Source organism: Phasianus colchicus, chromosome 1 (assembly GCF_987193195.1).
Source record: "Phasianus colchicus chromosome 1, bPhaCol1.hap1.1, whole genome shotgun sequence".
Lineage (NCBI taxonomy): Eukaryota > Metazoa > Chordata > Aves > Galliformes > Phasianidae > Phasianus > Phasianus colchicus.
The window spans coordinates 170,441,838-170,466,806 of record NC_143436.1 but is presented as its reverse complement, the minus strand read 5'-3'; the positions used below and the strand labels follow the sequence as shown (position 1 = coordinate 170,466,806).

At 42.4% G+C, this 24,969-nt stretch overlaps 3 protein-coding genes across 10 annotated transcripts in view; 1 reads left to right on the top strand and 2 right to left on the bottom strand.

Moving 5' to 3' along the window:
- Positions 1-1,006: 1,006 nt before the first annotated feature.
- ARL11 (ARF like GTPase 11) lies at positions 1,007-6,939 on the bottom strand. Of its 4 annotated transcripts, XM_090132052.1 has the most exons (4): positions 6,820-6,921; positions 5,811-5,921; positions 2,026-5,417; positions 1,007-1,941 (listed from the first exon to the last, which is right to left on the bottom strand). In XM_090132052.1, exon 4 carries the CDS (start codon positions 1,929-1,931, stop codon positions 1,362-1,364), a length of 570 nt encoding a protein of 189 aa, XP_089988178.1. In that variant the 5' UTR covers positions 1,932-1,941; positions 2,026-5,417; positions 5,811-5,921; positions 6,820-6,921; the 3' UTR covers positions 1,007-1,361. The 4 variants fall into 4 exon arrangements, with proteins under 4 accessions (XP_089988178.1, XP_089988183.1, XP_089988189.1 ...); XM_090132057.1 differs by having other exon boundaries at positions 1,007-5,417; positions 6,833-6,939; XM_090132063.1 differs by having other exon boundaries at positions 1,007-5,417; positions 6,849-6,920.
- A 164-nt stretch (positions 6,940-7,103) lies between these two features.
- Positions 7,104-24,969, top strand: part of RCBTB1 (RCC1 and BTB domain containing protein 1) — a 21,166-nt gene continuing 3,300 nt past the window's right edge. For 3 of the 5 annotated variants that reach the window (XR_016462021.1, XR_004170144.2, XM_031615820.2), the window contains exons 1-11: positions 7,110-7,182; positions 11,021-11,171; positions 11,589-11,739; positions 12,215-12,381; positions 14,717-14,875; positions 15,884-15,991; positions 16,521-16,663; positions 19,578-19,768; positions 22,290-22,416; positions 22,897-23,048; positions 23,834-23,964. Coding sequence is in view for 3 of the 5 variants with exons in the window: in XM_031615820.2 (XP_031471680.1) it covers positions 11,028-11,171; positions 11,589-11,739; positions 12,215-12,381; positions 14,717-14,875; positions 15,884-15,991; positions 16,521-16,663; positions 19,578-19,768; positions 22,290-22,416; positions 22,897-23,048; positions 23,834-23,964 (1,473 nt within the window). In the remaining 2 variants the exon portion in view is untranslated. Of the gene's footprint in view, positions 7,183-7,387; positions 7,570-11,020; positions 11,172-11,588; positions 11,740-12,214; positions 12,382-14,716; positions 14,876-15,883; positions 15,992-16,520; positions 16,664-19,577; positions 19,769-22,289; positions 22,417-22,896; positions 23,049-23,833; positions 23,965-24,969 lie in introns of those variants that run through there. The other 2 variants (XM_031615818.2, XM_090131994.1) reach the window with 2 other exon arrangements.
- PHF11 (PHD finger protein 11) overlaps positions 23,018-24,969 on the bottom strand; it is a 20,642-nt gene continuing 18,690 nt past the window's right edge. Inside the window, exon 14 of the transcript XR_016462031.1 lies at positions 23,018-23,093. The gene's annotated coding sequence lies outside the window, so the exon portion shown is untranslated. The remainder of the gene's footprint in view (positions 23,094-24,969) is intronic.

Here is a 24,969-nt window from a genome sequence, read left to right as displayed (position 1 = left end):
GTGACCATTTGAACTCTGCATTCCAGCTGCTGCCTCCTATGAAATGAGGCTAATGGCAGCATGAGAAACAGCTGGGTTGTTAATTCTTAGCACCATAAAATTTGCTGTTAGGAACAGAAGAAGTTCTTCTTTGTGCATTTTTCTTTGGTGGTTATTCTAGGTTGAAGTTCTTCCGTGAAAGCACTTGATTTCTGCTGGCAAAAACGTTCTACCTTCTCTCTCTCCTTCCCCCCCACCACTTTCATTCGTTTCATAATAGAATTATAGAATCATAGAACCACAGAACATTCTGAGTTGGAAGGAACCCACAAGGATCACTGAGTCCAACCCCTGGCTCCACACCGCACCACCCAACATTCAAACCCTACATCTGAGAGTGTTGTCCAGATGAACTCCTTGAACTCCAGCACTGCCCTGGGCAGGCTGTTCCATGCCCACCGCTCTCTGGAGCAGATCCTGTCTCTAACCCCCAGTTGCCCCTCTCCTACCATCTCTGTAGCTCTCCTTCAAATGCTTTCAAATAGTTTCATGTCCTTTTTGTACAGTGGTGCCCAAAACTGCATCCAGTGCTCAAGGTGAGGCTGCTTCACTGCAATGTAGGGCAGACAATCCCTTCCCTCAGCCATCTGGCAACACTGTGTTTGATGCACCCCAGGATACGGTTGGCCTTCCTGTCTGCCTGGGCACACTACTGACTCAACCCTGACTAAGAGAATTTTGAGTGCAGGGAACCCTCAGGCATAAACTTTATGGCTCCTTGCCTCCATGGCCTCAGTGAGAGCAGATGGAGCCCTCACTGCAGCAAGGGCCCCCACCCCGTCCTCAGCTGCACGTGATGGGCATTTCAGGTGCTCAGGAAGTGGTGAGCATGGGGAGCCCTTTGGCTTTCAGTCTGCCCATACGATGGTTTCACCTGATTTTAAAATATCCCAGAGATGGGGCTTCACCTTGACCACCCCAAGGCTACTCGTGTCTTGCCATGCAGGCATTTCCAAGCACTCAGAAGTCCAAATTTAATTTCTTTATATTTAAATATAATCCAAGGGAAAACAGATTTTCCTGAAAACAGCATTCACTAAAAATAACAGAAGGAAAGAATGAACCAAAACAAGAATCACAGAATGTCTTTGGTTGGAAAGGTTCTTAAAGTCCTCTAGTTCCAAACCCCAGGGAACAAGGAATTAATACACGCACATTGTCCATCAGCACTAATCCTGATTGACTTCCATGGCTGAAGATCATACCCACAGCAGAACAGCTGCTGCAAGTCCTGCTCCACCAGGATAGTAGCGTGGAGCTGGGAGGAAAACAAAACCCATCTGTCTCTTGTAGACACCTTTGGCAAAGCAGAATCCCATGGTTCAGCTGAGGGGCTGCTTTGGAGCGAGGGATCCCTGCCTCGTGCCCCGGAGCAACTCCCCCAGCACCCCCAGGATGTCTTGCAAGCCCTGCCCAGTGTGGGCACTGCATCCCCTCAGCATCCATGGGTGCCCTGCCAGCCGTCCCCTGCACAGTTGCTGTCCCAGCTCGGCGGGAGCCATGGCCCCTGGCAGCTCCTGCTTGTTGGCCAGGAGGAGGACAGGGACCTCAGCAAGACCAGGGTGGCCCAGGGTCTCCTCCAGCACCGCCAACGCTTCAGGCAGCCGAGCCGTGTCTGCGCTGTCTAGCACAAAGACCAGGATGTTGGTGTCCTCCAGGTAGTGGTGCCAGCTGGCCCGGAGGTTGGGCTGTCCCCCAACGTCCCAGAGGTTGAAGGACATGCCACAGGGCGTCCGCATGGCCTCCACATTGAAGCCCACGGTTGGGCACGTCTCCATGGCCTGGCCGCCCTTCAGCTGGTACAGGATGGTGGATTTCCCAGCGAGGTCGAGGCCCAGCATGACCACACGCGCGTCTCTTTTGCGCCAGCCTTTGGAGAACAACTTCCCCATCGAGACACTGCTGCAGCCAGTGCAAAAAATATAGCTAAAATAATAATATCAGTTAATGGATAATATCAGTTAATAGCAGAGCACTCTGTCCTACCTCCCTTAGGTTTGCTGAAGGAGGAAACAGGCAGCCGGCCTTGGCTTCTCCACGCAGACCAAGGCAGAGCTGTTATTTCAGAGGCATGGAGCGGAGCCAAGGAGCACAGCCCAGAACTGCGGCTTCTGCACTCCCGCCCTGCTGCCTCCTGCCTCCATCCCGCCCACAGCTCTCTGCGAGCTCCACCAGCATCCTGCAAAAAGAGCCAGGCAGGCGGCACTGCACGCTTCCTCTCAGCGGGGCAGGAATACACCAGCTTTTGTTCATTGGCTTCTCGAGGGGAAATCCACCCCCAGCCGGACAGGAGGAAACCCGGGCTGCTCTGGGAATGTGCTGAATCACAGCTCAGGGGTGTGGATTTCAACATGAGCCACAAGACAACCGACAGTTTGCAGTCTTGCGACCGCACAACACAAATCTCAGTTCAGCGTTGGTTTTCACGACCTGCTGCACGGTGGTGATGGATTTAAAGAGATGCATGCAGACAGGAGTTTTAGTGTTTGGTAGAAATATGACCAGCATGAACATCTATAAAACTTATTGCATCAAGATGCTCACTACATTTTGATTTCCGTAAGTAAGGCAGTCAGCCCTGTGTCACTGAGGGTGGGGAAGGAAATCTCTGTTAAACATAGAAAAAAGTTTACCAAGATGGCACCTCTCAAACTTACACACCAGAGGCAGAAAAGGGCTGCTGAAACAGCAGAGCTGCTTGTGCAAGAGCAGCAGGTGGCAGCCAGCAGAGCCTGGCAAAGTGGATGGTACCCCCATCCGGTGGGTTTCTTGCCTTACAGCTGCTTGAAGGCACGCTGTGCTGAAGCAGCCATAAATCTGCAGAACAGAGCAATGCTCCCCAGCTACCCTCCCCTGGGCACAAAGAAGGAAATGTGATTTATGTGCTTTTCTCCATGCATCAGCAGGAGATGTAATTTCCTGGGTGCTGCTGTGTCTGACAGCTCCATGTCACGTGCCACCACTGCTGGGACAAGCCCAGCACTGCAGCACAGGGAGGTGGCCATCTGGACCTACAGACAACTTTGGCAGTGTTCCTATGAGAAAAGGCTGAAGCACATCCCATACAGCTGGGGCTGGGAGGTACTGGGACTGCCAGAATATAGAAATAGAAAAAGAGAACTACGATAAGGAGTGCAGTGATCCTAATCCTGCAGCCCAAGTCCTTTTCCTTAAAGCAGTTAAATTGGTGCCTGGCTCCTTAACCTATTTCTCCTCCAATCTGAGGAAACCTTCCTCCTATATTGCCTTGGGCTGTAAGATCAGCACAGTGGGTATTTTGTGATGTGCCAATGTGTGCCATGAATTGCCCCTTGAATCTGTTGTCTTTCTCTGCCTTTGCTGCTCCTCTCCTTCTCTGAGGCTGAACGAGCGGTACGGACGATCTGTTTCATTCTCATACCCCTGGTAATGAACACAAGTCTATTTATTTTCTTTCTCCCTGCCACTTGTTCCAATCATGGAGGTGCAGAAGATGCCTGCAGAGTCCGATCCACCCACAGCTGTACTATAAAGGCATAATATTCCAATAAATAATACATGGGTGCAATTGCAATTCTATGTAAGAAAGAAAAGAAAGTAAAAGCAGATGAAACAAGCTCTGAGTGAATCCATTGCTGGAGCAGGAAGGCTGAACACTAAATAATTCAGAAACTGTTCAGAGGTGAGGGCAACCCTTACTCCAGCTATATCTTTTGTGGGCAGAACAAATGCTCTTGCCCTGTTTTTCATGTCTCTGAATTCACAGGAACAAAGACGATGGTAGCTAATTCTGCTTATAATTAATAGATTCATAGAATAATTAAGGTTGGAAAAGACCACTAAGATCATCTGGTCCAACTGTCAGCCCACCCCCACCATGCCCACCATCCATGTCCCTCAGTGCCACAGCCACGCAGTTCTTGAACACCTTGAGGGATTGTGACTCCACAAGTTAAAACATAGCTCTGACTGTCTTGAAAAGCCTGAATCTCAATTCTTCAATTATTTTTAGTGTGTCTAGGTGAAAAGGGGGGAAAAAATGAGCAAAAAATGTTATCTGAGCCAAAAAAGGCTTTTGCTCAATCCTTTCATGTACCTTAGTATTTGCTCCTCCATCTGTTGAGCATCAAAGTTTCAAAGTTAAGATAGCTTTTTTTATATACTGTTCCTTCAGTTCCTGTTAAAAGGATGCCCTACAGAGGATATCCACACTGCCAACCTATTTGTACTATATATAGGTAGCTTCTTATCTGAAACTGTTAATTCTGTGGAAAGTAAAAATCACAGCTTGGAGGTACCTTGGTGAGGCTCTTCTCTGTAGATCAATCAGGATGAAACTCTGCTTTGAAATACCTAAATCCGGGTTTCTTTTATACCTTTCTGTATGATACGATGGATGAAAGCGAAGAAAACCTGTGAAAATTGATTTTAACTGCATTTTCTCGTGCTCACCACAGGGTGTCACTGTTGCCACACTTTTCTGAGCGAAGAAGCCGTCTCCAGAAGCATCAAACAGCTGCGGTCAAACCACCGGTGCCGGAGCTCCCTGCTTTGGTGAGGGGAGGGCTTCCTTTGGCATCCTTCTGTGACTGAATCACTTTGAAACAGGTTTTCCTGAACAGCTTTCTATATATTTTGTGAACCTATTTATAGAACGACTTGGGTTCAAAGGGTCCTTGAAGAACATCTAGTTCCAACCCCACTTCACATCTGTAGGAAGCTGAGAGCGAGGACTGCAGAGCAACACGAAATAAGATGGCAGTTATAGGTGATATTCAGCTTCAGATCATTTCATCTGGCATCAAATGCTAGGACTCTGCAGCTAACTAACTGATGGAAAACGTTATGCTGAACAAAGAGGAGAAAAACATGGAAGAATTTTCTTTTAGTATCCTTTACCAGTTCACTGAGAGTTGCCATCATGACTCTATGCTGTAGTTGCTTACAGAGCTGCAGATACAGACAGATCTTTTTTATCTAAGGCAGACAAAAGGCAATGCATTCAATCTATTCTTCTAATGTGCTCCTAGGAATGAATCTGATGATTCAGGTTACGCTAGGGCTCGTGGAGCAACTCAGAGCTGTGCTATTGTTCCTTTTGAATTTCAGATGCTCTGAGTTTAATCACTGGAGAAAAGCATTTCATCTGCTTTGGTTACCAAAAGAGATGCAAGTCGAGACGATCAGTGTGAGAGAAATAGCAGCATCCAAGTCAGCAATGAGTTACAGACATTGGCAGCACGCTGTGTTATGCAATAATTGTTTCTATTCTTAAAACAAACAAAAAAGTCTCTGAATATCATTGTTTGGCCCCGTTGATCTATTTAGCACTTTTCTAAAGTTTCCAGTCTGTCACAACTTTTCCAAGACGGATATAAGGTTTCGTATCGCCTTTCCTTCTGGAAAAAACACAATGAGAGAAGAGTGGTTTTGTTATTGTTTGCTTTTATGAGAAGACAAACAAGGGAACAAAAAAAGAACAGAACTAAGTAGCATCCACTAGATTATTAAGTGAATTCTGCTTCATATAGAGCAATTTTATCTGTTTCAGCCCATTGTAAAGCTCAGGCACAGTATAAACCAACTGCAATTACCCTGAGGTGTTTAAGGACTTGTTGCATGTGTTGTCAATTAGTGATAACACCAAGAAATCTAAACCCACGTGAATAAAAAAAAACTCCACTGGATGCTGTGTACCAGTACTTGTTTCAAAAAAAAATGGGTTTCTATATAATAAGCAGATCTTTTCTACAGTTATAAATAGGATCAAAGTTCTGTTTACGTAGCCTCACCTTCTCACCATCTCCTAGCAATGTCAGGAAAGGCAGCTATCCTCAACAGATTATTTGTTTGTGGGGACAAAAAGATGAGCAGAAAACAGACACGTGTAGGCACTGCTGTTTCTGTAGCAAAAGGAAAATCGTCAGTGTGCTTAGGTATTCTGTAGCAATCCCCTTTCTGGCTCTTTTAGAGCTTTCCCCTGAGACTGTGACTACACTTTTCCACGTATCTTATTTATGCTTTGACTTTGTAGCTCGATGCTGCACAAGCTACCCAGCAGTGTCTTCCCGAGGCCAGCGGCAGCAGTCACAGCAGCACAGCATGCAAGAACTTGGCAGGGAACACCTTTCTACCCCTGGCCTCCTGCTGTGCCTTCTCTGCCTCTTATTCCAGGGCAGAATTTCTTCAGCATTGCTGATTCCCTCCCATAGCAACCTTTCTGGATTTGACTCCTTCAGTGCTGAAATTATCATTACTCTTTAATGTATTCTTTCTTGTAAGCTGGCCACCCCCAAACACAGGCTGATGCTTCTTGCAGGCCCTGCCCTGCTGCTCCACGGCTCCCTCAGTCAGCTCCATCAGAGGGTGGTGACACACTGGAACAGGTTGCCCAAGGAGGCTGTGGATGCCCCATGCCTGAAGGCATTCAAGGCCTGGATGTGGCTCTGGGCAGCCTGGTCTGGTGGTTGGTGACCCTGCACATAGCAGGGGGTTGAAACGAGATGATCTTTGTGGCCCTTTTCAACCCAGGCCAATCTATGATTCTGCGATTCTCTCTGCTGTTGCAAGGCCCCGCTGCCTCGTGACCCCGAGCACGGCCAGGAAAAGAAGGAAACTTGAAGCAGCAGCAACCATTTCCCGGTAAGGGCCTCGCGAAACAACAGCAGGCTCTCTTGGGAGAGCAGCTCTGCACTCTTCCCTTTCCCGGATCCTCCCCCACAGCTGCGTCCCGTCCTTGAGCTGCAGCTATAAACACACAGCTGTAAAGACAGAAAACGTCAGCGCTGAGTTAAAGCGGACCGTAACGGCTGACCAAAAGCCTCCGAAACCTCCAACCCCGCCCCGACGGCTCGCTGTCCCTCACAGCGCCGGGAAGTAAAAACAGACGGCGGTCACGCGTTCCACCCCTTGGAAGCAAAGCACCAATAGGAGACGAGGAAGATGGTCACGTGATGGCAGGCGCGAACAGTCAAGCGGGAAGGGGGGGAGTAAGGGGGCGTGTCACGTGACGCGCCCCCCCTCTCCCCCCGCCCCCCTCCGGTCGCTGTCACGTGCGCGGTGCCGGCGCGCGCCCTGCCACGGTGCGGCTGCAACGGTCGTAACGGCCGCGGTGTGCGGAGGCGCCTCAGACGGAGCGGCACCGGAGGATGCGGCAGCAGCCGGGTGAGGAGCGTGAGGCGTCTGCGGCCCGGCCAGCCCTTCCCGCCGTTCCCTCCCGCCGCTCTTCCGTCGGAGCGCTGTGAGGCTGCGGCTGTCACACAGCTCTGCCCGGCGTCCCGCGAGCGTCTTCCTGCTTTTTTAAGGGCTTTTGTGTCTCCACTTTCAGGACTTTCTGCTCATCCTTCTCTTTGTTGCCCGTTTCCTCAAGGCACAGGTCGAGCACGCTGGAAAAGTGAGGCTCTGAAGGTTGTTTTCCTCGCTAGTCTCTATATGAGCGATTAGTCTCTTGAGATCTCGAGTCTCTTGTTTGGTGATCTGTAGTGCTTTTTTTAAATGGAAGCAATTGGAGTGGCATCTTTGGGAAAGCATCCTGCAGGCTGCTGATAGCAGGTAAGGTGGATGCTATGCGTTGGAGCTCAGAGGGCTGTGTGAGAGAGCCTTTGGGGCAGAGAGGTGCTTAGAAAAACAGCATTTGGGAGGGAGAACTATCTTTGCAGCCTTACTCCATGGGGCCTTTGCGTTCTTATTTCTTATGCGTCTTGCTGGAATATAGGTGGGTTTTCCAGGGTGTCTCATCCAGAGTGAATGGCTTCAGTGAGTTGCGCTAATGACTCAGCTTCTTGTTGAAAAGAAGAAGGAAAATGCACGTTGTGACTGGGCCTGTAGTCTTGTTATGGTGGTTGAGCGACTCGGTCATCCTAGTAAGGGTTTCTTTGTGTGGTTAAAACGGCCTTGTGTTCAATGGTGTCCATGTATGTGCTGGTTTTTGCTTGCATCTCTTTCAGCCAACTGCTGAACCAGGAGGACTGCTTGCCAGATTTTAGTCTTTCCCTGCACTGCTCTTAAAAAGGCATCAAAGAATAAGTCATCTGCATGCAGAGGTTTGAGCATATTGTCACAGGCATCTTGTCTTATGTAAGGTCTCAGGAAGGTAATAAGTTATGACATGTGATTTCAGGTATGCGACATTCTCCTTGCCACCAAAAAAGATGTCACAATAAAGTCACTTAGTTTGTGCGTCCCATCAGTGTCAGTAGCATGCATTGTTTCCCTCTTCTCAGCACTGAAACTTGAGATTAAAAACCAAACCAAATGAGAGAAGATGTTGGGAGGACCACCCTCCCGTCTAGGAAACCACTATGTCTAGGGTTTGGCTGTTCTTTGATTGAGGGGTACTTAAAAGAGGATTAAGTTTGCCAATCGTTTCTTGTTTTTCTGAAACTGGATATTCCAGCTTTTGTATTCTCACTGCTGGTTGATTTCCCAGTAGGGGAAATGAAGGCCTGCTGTTTTTCTGTGCAGGAATAAGAATAAGCTGCAGTGTTGGAGCCTAAGGAAGGAGTGACACAAACACACAACTGTTGCCAGATAATCTTTACAGGGGGATAATCTCTGAAGAGTTAACTAAAGTTTTTTGTTCTGTTGACAAAGGGTACTGTTTTCCCAGTAGGATATTGTATTATTGTTCTGTGCAGCATGGGTTTGTTCAGCTGAACTGTAAACTCCATGAACTTTTATCTAAAAGCATTTAAAACAATTTTGTAAACATTGTTTTCTGGGGCTTTGTCGTTTTGTTTTGTATTTGTTAGACAGGGATTCATGTATGCATGCTGTGTATCGCTTGGAATCAGCCTGCTCATTGTTTCTGTAGAAAGCAGGCTAGGGAGATGTTGAATGCATAGGCAGCAGTTCAGCACAGAATATTTGAAGGGCTTCTATCTCTGAAAGCACAGGGCTCGTCTTGTTGTGAACAGCTCTAGGTATTTTTTTCCCCTAATGCTGATGATGCCTTTCAGTTTTATTTCTTTTCAGCACAGTGTGTGGCCAGTTCAGTTTCCTTTTCGACAAGTCATCCTTTCTTGCTTATTTTTGGCAGCACTGAAATTCAAACAGTCATCTTTGTTTCTGTTCCTGTTTGGCTGCTGATGTTGCTGGATAATCTCAAAGATGTCAAAGTAGTTAGAAGAGGCATGGCTGATATTAGCCCCCTCTCCTGGTTGGTTCTGCAGTGGTGGAATACTGACATGGCAGAAAGCAGCATGGTTGGTGTGTTGTTGTTTATCAGGGGGTCATGAGGCAGAAATGAAGACAGTTAAGAGGAGTGGGATGTAGTGTTTTGCAAAGCAGTATCTACCAGAGCACCAAGTTTAAGATTAGGCCTTCTGTACTTACAAGGATTTCATAGAATCACAGGATGGTTTGGGGTGGAAGGGACTTCAAGGATCATCATGTTCCAACCTGCCTGCCACAGGCAGGGCCACCAACCCCCAGATCTGGTAGTAGACCAGGATTTCTCGTATTCCTTTCTTAGAAATGTGGTCATTAAATGTAGATATTGATGTATAAATGACAGATATTCCTAAGAACTGCTGCTGTGTTGCATACAGAATCTAAGCAATGGCTTGTTAGCTGATGTATGGAGACTTGAATTCCAGTACATTCGCTACTGCATTGCACTTAAAAAGTTCCCATTAAGGTGCAGGTTTTGAGAGGTGTGTATTGTAGTGGGGTCCAGGCCTCTGTGATTATCAGCACGAGTAAACTTAGCTCTTTGCTCATGTTGTACAGGAAGGTGAGTGAAGGACACTGTGTCCCTCTGTGCCACTGCTTGCAGTGACATGTCTGAGGTCTTCTGGATCAGCCTGTCATTGCAAGATGTGCCCAGAAGAAACTCTGCATGTGCCTTTTGCTCCTAGACTATTCAGCTAGCTCTGGGGCTGAAATGAATTTGGGTCATCATTGAGAGAACCTGGTATGCTACATATATGTAGTGTAGTCTCTTGGTAGTGTCTTACTGGAAAGCTAGGAAAGTGGCTAAGGTTTTTTGGGAATCCATCTTTAGGTAGGGGGGAAAATGGTGCTTATGCCTAAGTTGGGCATTTCTGTGAGAAATGGCAGATAAATAGTTAAGAAAAAGTCTTTTTCATGACAAGTTTGCATTAAGTGGGGTAAATTAAGTAGGTGAAGTCAAGAATGGACTGAGTTGGAACTTGGTCTTCTCAAAAGAGCAAGACATCACTTTTTTTTTTTAAGTGATAAATAACATGTAAACATTCTGCATTGCAGGATTCACTGCTGGTCTTAAATAGCTCTTCTTCTGAAACTTTGCCTTGCAATTCTGGGGGCAGGATTGAAGGTCTAAATGAGCTCTGTAGGTTTTGTTGGCTGGTAGCTTTGTTCTTAAGCTGGTCATCATAGAATCATAGAATCATAGAATTGTTTGAGTTGGAAGGGACCTTTAAAGGTCATCTGGTCCAACTCCCCTGCAGATGGCAGCCCCTGGCTCCTCCAGGCCCACCCCTCTCCTGGAGCAGGGGCTGCCCTGGCACAGGACAACTCACACAGTTGCAATTATCCTGGGGAAACTGGGAAGCAGCAGCATGGTGTAAGGACGTATTATACACGTGTGTATTCACTGACAGGTAACGTTTGTTATCCAGGCAGCTGTTTCTAGCTTGTTTCCAAGGAAGAAACGATGACAATTTCACTTAATCAGCTTTTCCTCCTGTGTATTTCGCTATTTAACTGTACAAACCAGCAAGTTTGTCTTGTGGAACGGTGGCTGTTTAGTAGTACTGGATACAGTTTGCTTATATATCCAGTTGAGTAAAGACCACTCTTCTAGTGTTCTACCCCAGTCATTTGCTGTTTGTTCACCTTAATACATAGAAATATAATTAAATACTTCATATAGGATAGAATGTTATACTCTCGGACACACCGATTAGCACATCTTTTTTCTCATTTAAAGGAAATGATTTTTTACTACCTGTTGATAAAAGCATAAAATACACTTTTAGATAAGATTTTCTTAATTATGGCATTGTCATCTTGCTTGCAGTAAGTACATGAGACACAGTAACATCATGGTGGATGTGGGAAAGTGGCCAATATTTACCTTGCTGTCACCTCAAGAAATAGCATCTATTCGGAAAGCGTGTGTGTTTGGTACATCAGCCAATGAAGCCATATACACTACACACAACGATGAGGTAAGGCTTTACTAAAATAGAACAGATTTTGCAAACCTGAGTAGACTATGATTTCTTTTCTTCTTTCACATCTTATAGAACTTGTCTGAGTTTCCAGTAGCAGAGCTGTAGCCGAGAGAATATGCTTTTACATGACAATACTGTCTTCTTTTGTGACTGTATACTTTCTGTAGTGCAGTTCCTGCAAATGAGAAGCCTGGCTTTCTGGCCTACACAAGTCTGAAGCATTCAGACTCATTAGTTAACTTCCTGAGTGCCCCAGTGCTGACATTCAAGTTTAGCTTCTGTGAGTGAAGTCTTTGACCCTCAAAAGTCCATGGCAAAGCTCTGCCCTGGCTTCACGAAGACCTGGATATCACCAAATCTGTGTACACCTGAATGTAAGGCACTTGAAATCAGTCTTCCTCTGTTTTTCAGGTGTTTGTTTTTGGACTGAATTGCAGCAATTGTTTGGGAACTGGAGATAGTCAGAGCACAATAGTACCAAAGAAATTAGAAGCCCTGTGTGGAAAGAAGATTTCCAGTCTCAGTTATGGAAGTGGACCACATGTTCTACTTTGCACCGAAGGTAGGAAACGAATGTTTATTATGGAAGGATAAGTTACAGATTTAAGTTCTGCTTATATTTAACAAGAGTGGATTAGAGGACAGTTGTATGAATCTGTTGATTGGATACTAATACACATAATGCATGCTAGGGGGTCTTCATTGATCTTAAGTGGAATAAATGTATTCAGTAATGTTTTCCTTACACCTCCAGTACATGGTAACTGCAGAGTTTTATTATATCAGTTGTGGCTTACTTGGTTTTACCTGTGTGCTTTCACCTATTTCCACTGTAATCTAGAGGTCATACCATGTTATATGTAGTTGCTTGTGTACAACATACATAATCTGTCATCATCCAAAGGAATGTCGTACTAGTTTCAGTACTTCTTAATCTCTTTTTACTGTCTTGTTGGCACTTTCCCAATCCTTAAAATTCTATCTTAATTTCCTCAGAATTTGTGGTAGTTTTATCATATTCTTAAATATTTTTGCAGATGGAGAAGTGTATGCTTGGGGACATAATGGCTACAGCCAGCTTGGGAATGGTGCAACCAATCAGGGTGTTACTCCTGTTCAAGTCTGCACAAATCTGTTACTAAAGAAAGTGATTGAAGTAGCTTGTGGCTCTCACCATTCCATGGCATTATCGTTTGATGGGGATGTAAGTTGAAACCTGTTCAAATCTCTTAATTCCTTCTTGGAGTGGTATAGGTGACCTTGCAGACTGCAGTGGTTACAACTCAACCTTTTCTTTTACTGCCTCGACCTAAGGTGTCCTTTACTTCAGAGCAGACTTGAAAATAGCTTCTTCCTGCCTTTCTCCCCCGCTTTCTCCCCCCCAAAAAAAGAAATGTTTGCTTGTTGTAAGTTTCACAAGGAGGACACCAGACAGCTATACCTCTTACAGACGGCAGACTCTTTGTGATGTGCAAAACTGGAGATTACTTGCTTTGCAATTCTGATATTAAAGGTGTTTGTTGAGTTGTCACTGGTTAGCCTTCAGTCTGCTTCTTGCAGTCTTCATGATTTCCACTGTTATTATGGAAAGAATGTTGCTTTGTACATCTCTGCACACTTGTGTGTGTAGCTGCTGAGCGAGCATTTAGTTCACGTGCCAAGTCTGCTTTATGCTATTTGTTTCTGTGGCTTGAGGCTATGTGTCATGGGAAACATGTCCAATTATTCTCCATTTAGTTAGATTTGACCAGTGTGTGTGTGATTGGAACTGCGTTTTACTGCATGGAAGAAAGCTCGAGTCAACTCTGCTTAAAAAGAAACAAAAACACAAAAAGCACAAACCTTTCTAACGATGAAAATGGAAACTGCAGCTCTTTTCATCCCAGTAATCTGAGCACGTCTGAGTTATGGTTAATTATGGAGTCATAATGCTGCAGTTAATACAAAGGAGCTGAGGGTAGGAAAGAGCCTGAGTTAATTTAGGTGGAATGCATTATATCTCTAAAAGGAGAGCCAGTGCTTAGAAAAGATCTTTGTGCTGTCATGTTTGCTTGGATTATATATGATAAAATTTGATATGTAATTCTCTTCCATGTGGAAAGGCAATAGTATTCATGTGTTAGCTTAAGTGTTGGTGTCAGCTACTGTGTGGTAGCTGCCTGGGGTGCTTGTGCTGTCTTTTGTAATAAACATAACGTGTTTGAAATCTCAGTGGAAGAGGGGAAACTTCTTTGTATTTCCCATGGAGCTGATGTTTGCAGCTGGCTAGCCATTGTGGCTAGTTAATGTACCATAAATACATCCACAGTGTACCTTGCTGTAGCTTAGTCTGTTTGTGCTCTGAGGTTTTATCTGTTTCAGAACCAATTAAATTGAAAGCAATGAAACATCTTAAGTGTAGTTTTATTTACAGAAGGACTTGGCTGCAGAAAGCCTTGTGGCTTGATCTGAAGTTTCAGAGACGTTGGAGTTGGAAGTAACTCATGGAAGTACTTGGAATACTTGATTTGACCTGTTGGTTCAGTGTGAGTTTAATGCACTGCAAATAAAAATTGTGCAGAGATTTCTGTTAGATCAAAATATTCAGTAGGAATCAGATCCAGAAAATACAAGTAACAATAAGCAAAAGACTAATGCTTTATTCCCTCTTCAAATTAACCGTGATGTATGAGTTGTGGGGTTTTGTTACTTTGTTTTGTTGCTGTTGTCTTGACTTGGCTTGGTGAATTTGCTCTGTTCTAAGGTTAACTGGCACCCTAGGGTGTGCAGATTTGACATAAGGTATCTCTGTCAGCATGCAGGTGGTTAGCATTCCTATAGTGAGTATTTCCAAGAGGACAAACTTAAGAACTGTCTGGTTTATCAGAGAGCTATCAAAAATAGCTCTATGCCAAGGGCGTAACTTCAGTAATAAATACTGAAGAAAGTGAACATCCAAAGCTGTAAGTGTTTTTATGGCAAACTACTTTCCTGTCTTTTGGACTTATACATGAAAGAAGGCTTTTCTAATATATATTTTAGCTGTGTGCCACTGGCAAACTTGGTTGTTTCAAAAGTGCAGCTTTTTGTTAATGCCACTGTGTAACAAAGTTACGTTACTTGGACACGTGACCTGATAAAACCAGCTGCTTTAACAACTGTTGGAAGAGTGAAAAAGAGTACTGAACAGTGAGGGCTTCTTTGTATTTGGGAATCAAATCACTTTCACTTGATTTCATGTTTTTCCAACATCATGAAAGCGTGAAGTCCATTCATTCTGCTCGTTTGGTTAACTTCTACTTTAGGTGGAAGTACATTCCTTGTGCTGGCTGAAGTCAAATGCTCTGATTCTGTAGTAAAAAGCTGGAGAAGTGCTGTGTTCTTATTTGTAATGTCAATTCTGTTGTTGTTTATTAACTTAAAACAGATGAAAACTATCTTAAGCATTTTAGCTAATTAAATACGTTGGTTTACCCAATCTGATCCTGGCTATAGTAAGATTATTATTTATTACTGTTATTAAGTCTTAAACTACAATTTTCTGTTTGTTTTATGGACAGCTGTATGCTTGGGGCTATAACAACTGTGGTCAGGTTGGATCAGGATCTACAGCAAACCAGCCAACTCCTCGGAGAGTTTCAAACTGTTTGCAGGATAAAATGGTAGTTGGCATTGCTTGTGGTCAGACCTCCTCCATGGCTGTAGTGAACAACGGTGAGGTAAGCACTGCTGTGTTCATTCATTCTCTGTCAGTTACCCTGTCTTCTGAGATTAAGGTCTGAGCATGGAATAAAATGCTGATACAAAGTGCTCAAGTTACAAATGGTCAAGTGTGCTGTCTTTATGTAGATGTTCCATCTTATGGCAAAAACTGCATTGAATTATGCCTTCATCCACTCTGCATCTGCAGGAATGTGAACAGTTCAATATTTTCTTCATTTCAGTAGCTTCTTGAACATGTGTCTTGATTAGACTTTTAAAAACATGCACAATTAAATGGTTAATCTTTCTGCAGAAAGACAGGGAATGATCCCAGTTCTTGAATGTATTGCTGAACTACCAGCTCCAAAAAACAAACAAAAAAAACCCCAACAAACCAACAAAGAAAGAATTTGAACATTTCCCTAGTATTGTGCAACAGTCCCATTTCAAATAAGGAGTTTACAATACTAACTTTCCTCTAAGTTTGAACTGTAACTTCAAATTTACTGTATCTGAGAGCGTAACACTTTCTTATGACAGGAGGGGCTGCAAAAGTCCTTGAGGTTGAGATGAGCTTCCATTTTGTCTTCATCTGTCCACCATAACAAAACTAAAGGGAAAATTTGAGCTAAGCTGGAGGCTTCATCTTAAATTAATCCATTAGATTAATCAGGAGGAAAGTATAGGAAAAGGAAATAGGAAAGTCAACTAAATCTGTTAAAACTTGCCATAAACTAAAATCTGTGTCATTACAAAAGTTTTAGTATTTCAAAGAGATGTATTTTTGAACACAATAAAAGTGTATTTAAGATGTAATACAGGAGCGAAAAGCTGAATACAGTCAGTTGTACAGTGTATTTAGTATCTGTCATCCTTGCCTGCATTCCTTTTGAAACAGTGTACAGATTTCTTTTAGTAAGATATCTATTTTGGACTTGTGCTTCATATTAAATCTGAAGAAACTAAGAATGTGTATTCTGTATTTCTAGGAGGCTGGCTTACTATTGTTTTCCTTTTGCCTTTAGGTTTATGGCTGGGGTTACAATGGTAATGGTCAGCTGGGTCTTGGAAACAATGGCAACCAATTAACGCCATGCAGAGTGGCAGCATTACATGGTGTGTGCATACTCCAGGTATGTCTAATGTAGAGATGAGGAATGCATTCATGTTTCTAGCATCTGTTAAAACTGTATCTTTAGAGTCTTATTGCTGCTTCTGGATATCACAGCTCTAATGCTGAGTTTACTTGGTTCCTACAAATTGCATTAGGCATATAAAAAGAAGTAGTCACTCCATAGAGTGCTTGCTTTTGTGAATGTGAATGCTTTACGTTTGGCTAGTGTAGCTGAGTAAATTATGTTATAGATAAAAATCTCATCTTTGTTACAGAGCTGTATGAGAACTGCACTGGGCAAATGCAAAAGGGGAAACAAGGGAATGAATATGTTCCAATTAGATTCTATGTTGATATTCTAATTAGCCCTTCTAATGTGTTTTGTGCTAGCTTTAAGTACTGAGAAATAACACATTTTATTAGGTTGAAGATAGGTAGATAAAAGAATGCCCGAGGTGTTTAACATCAGCTAGATTAAGGTAATGTGTGTGGTAATTTGTTCTTGTTTCTTTTTTGTTTAGTAATAACGCTTATACATTTACTTACAGATTGCCTGTGGCTATGCACACACTCTAGCACTAACAGATGAGGGCTTGCTCTATGCCTGGGGAGCTAACACTTATGGGCAGCTGGGAACTGGCAATAAAAGTAACCAGCTAAGCCCGCTGCAGATCATGATGGAAAAAGAAAGGTAATCTTTCTGAAGCAGTTTCTGTGTTGATATATTTGGGTACGTGTTATGTGGTCTCTAGCATTGGAAGCATGTGCATTTGGGGTTTCTATTCTATTTCTGTTGCCAATGTTGAAAGCATGGTAACTTTTTCTATAGACTGAATGCTTTTTGCTCTCTCTAAAGATTATTGAAAGTAAACATTTTGTACTTTCCCAGTGCTGAAAAAGAATGACCAAGTGTTTGGCTTTTCAAAATGTGGTTCTTTCAATTAAAAAATAAATAAATAAATAAAAATAAAAAAAAATTGGAGCTATGAAATCAAAGAGCCGAGCTTTTAAGCTGCATTGAGGCCTACATTAAAGGGGAGGGGATGATGGCAGGAAGGAGTGACAAATGGGAAAATCAATTTTCTGAAACAGCCTTGGACAAGTGCTTCTGAACAATGGTCAACTATGGAAACATAACTAAATTTACAAGCTTGCTAGAGCTGTGGCTAAATGTTCTTGCTTTTATCAGTGGTACCATTTAGCAATTTCTCAGATTTGTAAAGGATTGACCTTTGTCAGCACTCCTTCAGCACTCTTAGAATATTTGGGATGTAAGTCTTACAGCTCTTCTGCTGTTCACTTACAAACATGGACCTCACTCCCTTTTGTCTGGACCCATGTATATACCTGAAGATAGTCTTAATTTAGTTTGGAAACATCATGGTCTATAAATCCCTTAACTTGTGTATCTGTTATGTTATAATCTCCTTTTATCTAAGGAATACTCATGGCTGACTTTCTTATATTCCAATGCAAATGGAGGAAAAAATATAGCTGAGGAAGATGTCTGGACAGTCATTCTAAGAAGTCATTCCTATTTTTTTTTTTCCTGTTTCTCACACTTTTCATTAAATGAAAAAGTGCACAATGCTGGGATTATTTAAGGGCTTTAAAAAGTTTGGAGGGGGGTTGGAATAAGAAGCCAACGCAGCAGAAACCACTGAGGTGAGGCTGGCTTGTCTGTGAAGAAACTGGTGTAGTGAAGCAAAGTGAAATATTTCATTTGGAACTGTAGAGCGAGTCCAGAGGAAGCCACAAGGATGGCTAGAGCATCTCTCTGCTGAAGAGAGGCTGAGGGAAAAAAGGAGCAAGAAAATGTTCAAGTTCTGTGTAGAATCTTAAGGGAGTGGCAAGTCACTTGAACTCTCTCATCTTGCTTGACTTGACTCTATTGGAAACAGTACTTCAAGTGGGTGAGCTGTCATTTCCCATGAAGCATATTAATGCTTCTCCTGATCCTTTCATTTATATAACTCTTCTGTCACTTACGCATAAAGTTGCTGACAGTTCCTTGGATGGCATTTTATATTATTTTAAAGAATTTTGCCCATATAGCTTGTAAGAATCTTTTAGACTGAAGTTTGTGCTAGCTTGGAGACAGTTTTGAAGATACACTTGTTGAATTTTTGTAAGTATACACTTATCATGTTGTACCATACATTTACTACAAAAGTATTGTTTTATACTAAGCAAGCATATCACCTATTACCAGTACGTGTACTGAAAGTTATCTTAGATCTTGGTCTTCAATGTTGAAAGAATTTTGTACCTAAAATGTATATGACCTAAAAAGCTGACTTATCAAGAATATTGTTCTGTAAAAGAATAAACACTTGGAGATGCGTGCTTTTAGACTGTTTGTTATATGATTATTTGTCCCAGTTGGTCTGTGTCGGAGTTGTTTGGGTTTTTTTTTTTTTGCTTTTTGAAACAAGGAAAGCACAAAACCAAAGTTCACTGATGCATTTTTAACATGGGGGGAAGCCAGGAAAGCACAGCTTTAAGCTTTGAGCTTACCCTAGGACTTCCCCTGATTTTTTGTTTGTTGTCTGGATAGACGTGCTGAAAATATCCTTGGCAGTCCTTTTAATGGAAGCATGATTCTTCTTGGTTCACCAAATAGCAGGATAGGGATTCTGCAAGCAATGGGAGGAACAACACAGATGTGTGCATCAGTAGCACACATAAGACTTTACTTAAAAGGCAATAATAGCTTTTTAAGAATGAGATGTTAAGTGTGTATTCACTTTCAACAGACTGTGCTTCATTTTAGCAGGAGCTTGTTCCAAACTGAGTTTCAGCATGAAGGGAAGGAAATTAGGGTGGTGAGGCTCTGGTACGGGTTGTCTGGAAGTGGTGGATGTCCCATCTCTGCAGACACCCAAGGTCAGGCAGGAGGGGCTCTGAGCACCTGATGGAGCTGTAGGTGTCCCTGTTCATTGCAGGGCAGTTGGACCAAACAGCCTTTAAGGGTCCCTTCCAACACAAATGATTCTGTAATTCTATGAAAAATAACAGCAAAACAGGAAGCCAGAAACACAGGCAGTAAGTCAGATCTCTGTTTACATAAGGGAGGTGGGGGACGAGGATGAAAAGAGGGACAGAAGAAGAAAAGGCTTATTGAAAAATACATAGGATCTTAATTTGAGAGAATTTTTGTGTCTGTTTTGAAAGTTCTGTAAAGTGCTCTATAATACTATAGAGGTATTATAACTTTCTGGACTGTTCACTGTCTATAGGTTTGCAAGTTCCATAAGCATTTATCATTGAGAATAAGTATCTGATGTGTATTGCTTTTAAAGGTGAGGGTGAGAAATACTGTTTTTCTTCATCTCCTTTCTATGATTATGGAAGAGATGGAGAAACGTCCAATAAAACAGACAGCATCAAAGCAATGTTTGATTAGAATAAAATCTGCAAGTAATCTGAAAACATCAGTGCAGCTCTTAAATAATTATCTGGTCAGGCAGAATTGTGCTGGTGCAGGGCAAAGAAGTGCAGCAGTATCAGTACATATCTTGCTCAGCTGTTATTTTAGTGCAGTGCTTAGAAGGTCACTCAGTTCCATACCTTGAAGTGTCTTACAAGGTTTCTTCTGTTTGCAGGGTTGTGGAGATTGCAGCCTGCCACTCTGCTCACACTTCGGCTGCCAAGACGCAGAGCGGCCAGGTGTACATGTGGGGCCAGTGCCGCGGCCAGTCTGTTGTCCTTCCCCACCTCACTCACTTTGCCTGCACTGATGATGTGTTTGCTTGCTTTGCTACCCCTGCTGTTATGTGGCGTCTTCTCTCAGTAGGTGAGAACAAGCTCTGAGATGGCAGCCGGTGTTCAAAAAGCCAAATAGTGTTGATTTAAATATTCTTATGACATTTGTTTCTGTGTTATAACCTTTGTGCACACTTGTGGTTATTACTGCAGTATACCACTTCTGTTTCAGGGTGGTTCTTGCTTTAAGGAGAACTGTTGATTTAAAACTAGTTCTTTTTGGGGGGTGGTGGTGGTGTTTCTTAGTTTATTTCTCTTCCGTCCTTCTACTGAAGGAAACAGTCTGTGTTAGCCAAGGATCCAGAATGGGGTTAACAAGATTGTTTGCCAGTAAATGTCCAGAAAGTGCCCTGTTGTTTACACTGTGAAAATTGTGCATTTCCTATGTTTGAGCTTCAGCTCAAGACAGGGAAATGGCTCCCGGATCAGTAAGCATTACTTATCACTCTTAAAACTTTCTACTCAGAAGATTGCTCCTGACTTTTGTTACTTTGGTCTCTAATGACTTTGAATTGTATGTGCTGTCTTTAGCTTTTCCTCCTTCATATTTATTCTACTAGCATGAATGGGAAAGAGCAAATATCTTGCATGCTAGGAGAGCAAAAGTAACCTTTTCTCCGGACTTGTACTTTTACCTTTGCATGTTACACATTGTATTTTTCTTATCTATAGACAGCCCTGTAACTGTCTAAGAGTTCTCCCAACCTGGCTTCTCCACGATAATTTCTCATTTAGCACGTTTTTGCATTTATTTGTTATTTGCAGTGGTCCAAATAACAGCATCTCATCTATAGAGAAAACTAAACAAGCTTACCAGAGACAGAAGATCAGCTTGGATTGATCAGTCTCTGGGCAAATCCAAGTCTTGTTTTATCCTACTTCCTCAGTTTTCTAATCCTATGAAATATTTGTTACTCTTGCCTTTTGCAGAGGTCTGGTGGTTGTCCTGAACTGTTGTCTTTTCCTGCTAGTGAAGGCTCTAATTGGCACCTTCCTAGTTTCAGTAACTTAAATTTTCAATTTTTATGAAGTATTTTCAGATTGAGTATGGAAGGTATTTGGATATTGTTTCTGCATTTTAATTCTTAACCTAATATTCCCAATTACTCAATATTTACATCAAAAACAGTAATTCTCTGAGCATTTTTAATCTCCATTCCTTCTCCACCTGTTTTATTCATACAGGCTCTGAAAACTTTTTTCTTTTCTCAGCTTTTTCTTAGTGACAGCTAACTCTGCATAAAGATTATGTTCTATTTCCAGTTATGATGGTTCTGCCAAAGAAATAAGTCATTCACTCAGGATTGGCTGTACTGAAGTTCAAATCTGCAGCCTTTTTGAGGAATGGACTTAAGGTATTTGGGGTGAAAGTCCATCATCAGCGTAGCTTAAACTAAGCTGGTGACCTAGGAAAAAATCACATGAGTAAGTGAATGGGTATTGGAGTGTGGTTTATTTAGTCCCAGTGAGATGTCAACTCTGTGTATGATCCATGCAGAGTAAACTACAAGAGTTTGTTTTTTTTTTTTTTTGTGGCAGAAATATAACATCTGCTACAGTAGTTTGTTACACTTACTTTTATATATATGATATACTGTTACACATTTTAAACTGTCCCTAATTATGAAAAGTAGTTAGCATGTGGATGATCTATACACAGTCCTGTGGAGACAAGCTGCATCTTTTTGCAATGGAAGCATTTTTCTCCTTTCTTCTGTTTTCTCCTTCTTTGTACTTCTGAGATGCTTAAAATAACGGGCTGAAGTTGGGTTATCTAAAAATTTAGAGATCTTGCTTTACTCAATCTTAGCCAGCTTGTGCTGCATATGTTGCTAGGATTTCTAGGGGTACAAAACAGGACCTCTCTGAGATCACTGCATTAGACCTTAGTATTAACTGTCAAAGAGCTGTGATCTCACAGCTTTAATCCCCTTCCAAAGTTGCAAAGCTCTCTATCCTTTAAAGTAGGTACTGTATTCTCAGTACAGTCTCCCTTCTTGCAGCATGTCTTGTATTGTCATAATTGACCGATAAATTGAGTATAACAGCATCAACAATAATTGTTATTAGTGAGCTCTGGCAAAGACTCAAACAGCCAACCTGAAGGCTGTTGCTGTGCACCGTGTCTCGAGTGAGTTGTAGATGGTGCAGGTTGGCCAGAGATGAGTATGCAGGCTGGTATCTCTTGGTGTGATCCAGGTGCGAAAGCAGAGCAGAGCTGACCCAGCACTATTGCTAAGATGCCAGAAGGCTGCCAATTTCACTGCTGGTCTGTGCATGGAGAGTGAGAAAGGAAGTTCTTCAGGTACTGGAGAATCTCCTTGGTGCTGGGTAATGAGCTGGAATGGGGACTGCTGACCATTGCTGCATGCACCTTGTGGAGCAGTCCTTGCCTACAGAAAAGGGTAATAGATACATTCATTTGAGCCCTGATGCTGACCTATTTTCCTTGACGTTCAGTTACTTCAGTGGCTAGCTTTAATTACAGTGATGTATGTGTTCTGTATAAGGTGCTTACACATGCTTTCTTTGTTTAAAAATTGTTTCTGCAGAGCAAGAAGACTTCTTAACAGTAGCAGAGTCTCTGAAGAAGGAATTTGACAGCCCAGAAACCTCAGACCTAAAGTTCCGAGTGGATGGAAAGTACATCCATGTTCATAAAGCTGTTCTAAAAATCAGGTAGTGGTTGTATTTCACAGTTCCTGTTTAAACAATAAAACCTTTTAGTGTCCCCTCTAAGGGGAGAGGGGAAATAGGAGGGGGTGACGCCTTAAATCTGCAATATATATTATCTGTGTATCTGTAACCACTTGAAGTCATTGTAGAAGGCATTGAATCAAAACTGCCTTAAAACAGTCCATACTCAGTTTTCATTAAGTCTATTTGTTGTTACCAGAATAATATCTTTTGGTAAGCTAGTCTGATTGCAATGTATACTGAAATGATTCTATAGCATAGGCTGAATTGGTTTTGTCTTGATGCATAAGTATAACAATGTACACTTTATTCTGGAACCAAAATCTGGACCGTTTACTGATAAGATACGGTAACATATATGTGACTGTTGTAGAAGGCACCAAATATGTGCTTCTGAGAGGCTAGAATGTTTTATTCATTTGTTCGTACAATAGTGCTCCACGTGGTGTCTTTGTCTCTTAGGTGTGAACACTTCAGAACCATGTTTCAGTCCTACTGGAATGAGGATATGAAGGAAGTGATAGAAGTAGACCAGTTTTCTTACCCTGTGTATCGTGCCTTTCTCGAGTACTTGTATACAGACAGTGTGGACCTTCCTCCTGAAGATGCTATAGGTATTGTTGTGGTCCAGTTCTGTTAGACAGTAGCATCCAGAGAAACTGAGAAAGGGCATGAAGAATAAATGTATTAATATAGGCTTCTAGTCCTATGATGCATTTTTTTTCTGGTGATTGATTGTGCTGCCTTTGAACAACCACTGCAGCAAATTTGCTACAGCAGAACTAATGTGTGAAGTACTTGCACACCTTACTGAGTATAAGACAGGATAATACAAAAGGATTTGTCTAGATGTAATAATGGAAACTTGGGTAGCAAAGCTAAGAACAAACTGTGATTCAAGCCTAGATTTTTACAGTGGTACATTTATGCTCATGTTGTGCTGGTTTTGCAACAGCACCACTATCAAGCATTTAGGTATGTAAATCAGTGGAACAGCTCACCTATTTATTGAGATTAGCAGGATTGTAGCATGTGGATAATAAAAGGCCTTTCTTCCTATCTGATGGTAAAATACTCTTTTATAAAAGTATTTGCAAGAAGTGTGTTATAGCCATGTAGCACTGCATGCAGAATGCAGATGCAGCCTGTACCACAGGAGAGTAAACTTATAATCATAGAATGGCCTGGGTTGAAAAGGACCACAGTGATCATCTCGTTTCAACCCCCTGCTATGTGCAGGATCACCAACCACCAGACCAGGCTGCCCAGAGCCACATCCAGCCTGGCCTTGAATGCCTGCAGGGATGGGGCATCCATAACCTCCTTGGGCAACCTTGGGAAATTGTTGAAAGGGCAGAAATAATTGCATGTGACTAATATGATGGCATTTTAATTGCAGGACTTTTGGACTTGGCTACTTCATACTGTGAAAATAGACTGAAAAAACTGTGTCAGCACATTATCAAGAGAGGGATTACTGTGGAAAATGCATTTTCATTGCTATCTGCTGCTGTCAGATATGATGCAGAGGTAAACTTCCAAAGTTAATCTCTTAAATAAGTGGCTCCTTTCTGACCTAAACTGTGGAGGAAAGCAGTCGGTCATGTTTTCATATAAGCTAGCTCTAAATATCAGATAGCATTATCTGCCACTTCTAGGATTTGAGAATGTTGCCTTTGGAATTAAGAGCTTCATTGCAAATATGGTTTTTATATAAATTTTTTGGATATGACTTGGTGGAGAGGAGGGGTGCAGGGAAGGTGAACTGGTACACAGATGTCTAAAGATGACTGAAGTTGCAGGTAGAGAATTGGTATCTGTCAGTGTTTGCACTGCTTAGCTTATGGTGAAAGTCTAGAACACTATGTCAGTTTTCATGAGTTTTTATTTCTGTGGGAGGAAAAAAGCCTCAAAAAAAGAGAAGGTAAAGACTAACTCTCAAACAAGAGAAGGGCTTAAAAACAAAGCAAAAATCCCCTTATGGAAAGAAACTCTTGTAAGCCTCAAGTTATCCATTTTGTAAGGTTGTGGGTTACACATGATATCATGTAGTGGTAGGATCTGAGGAGTGGTTTATTTTCTGAGTTATTTTAACTACAGTCAAATACACTTTCTTTAAATTATGCTTATGAAATGGCAAGATTACAGCTGCTTTATGAACTTAATTTTTGAAGACTGAGGAACAGCATGTGAAAAAGGAGGAAGGCCAGTGAAACATCCTGCAGAATGTGTGATTGCATTAGGAGATCACTGGCACGCAGCTTTGTCATGTAATCAGGAAGTATCCCTGAGCTTTCTTCAGTCTTTTGTGCTCAAAATAGTATCTGTGCATCATATTTGCATTTTAGTTCGTTTTTAACCTGCTATTTATAGAGAGTTGGTTCTCAGTGATTTCTGTGCTTTTTCTTGCACTTGATAGCTGTCAGTAGGCATGAAATGCCCCTAATGCAGCTACTTCAGAGACTTACTTCAGAGCCTTGTGGTGCATTGCTAGTTTGATGTACCTTAGTGAAGGGCTGTCTTAGAGTCTGAATT

Bases quoted from the DNA above. Each gene is read 5' to 3' on its own strand.
- ARL11 (XM_090132057.1), bottom strand. From the start codon at position 1,931: ATGGGGAAGTTGTTCTCCAAAGGCTGGCGCAAAAGAGACGCGCGTGTG.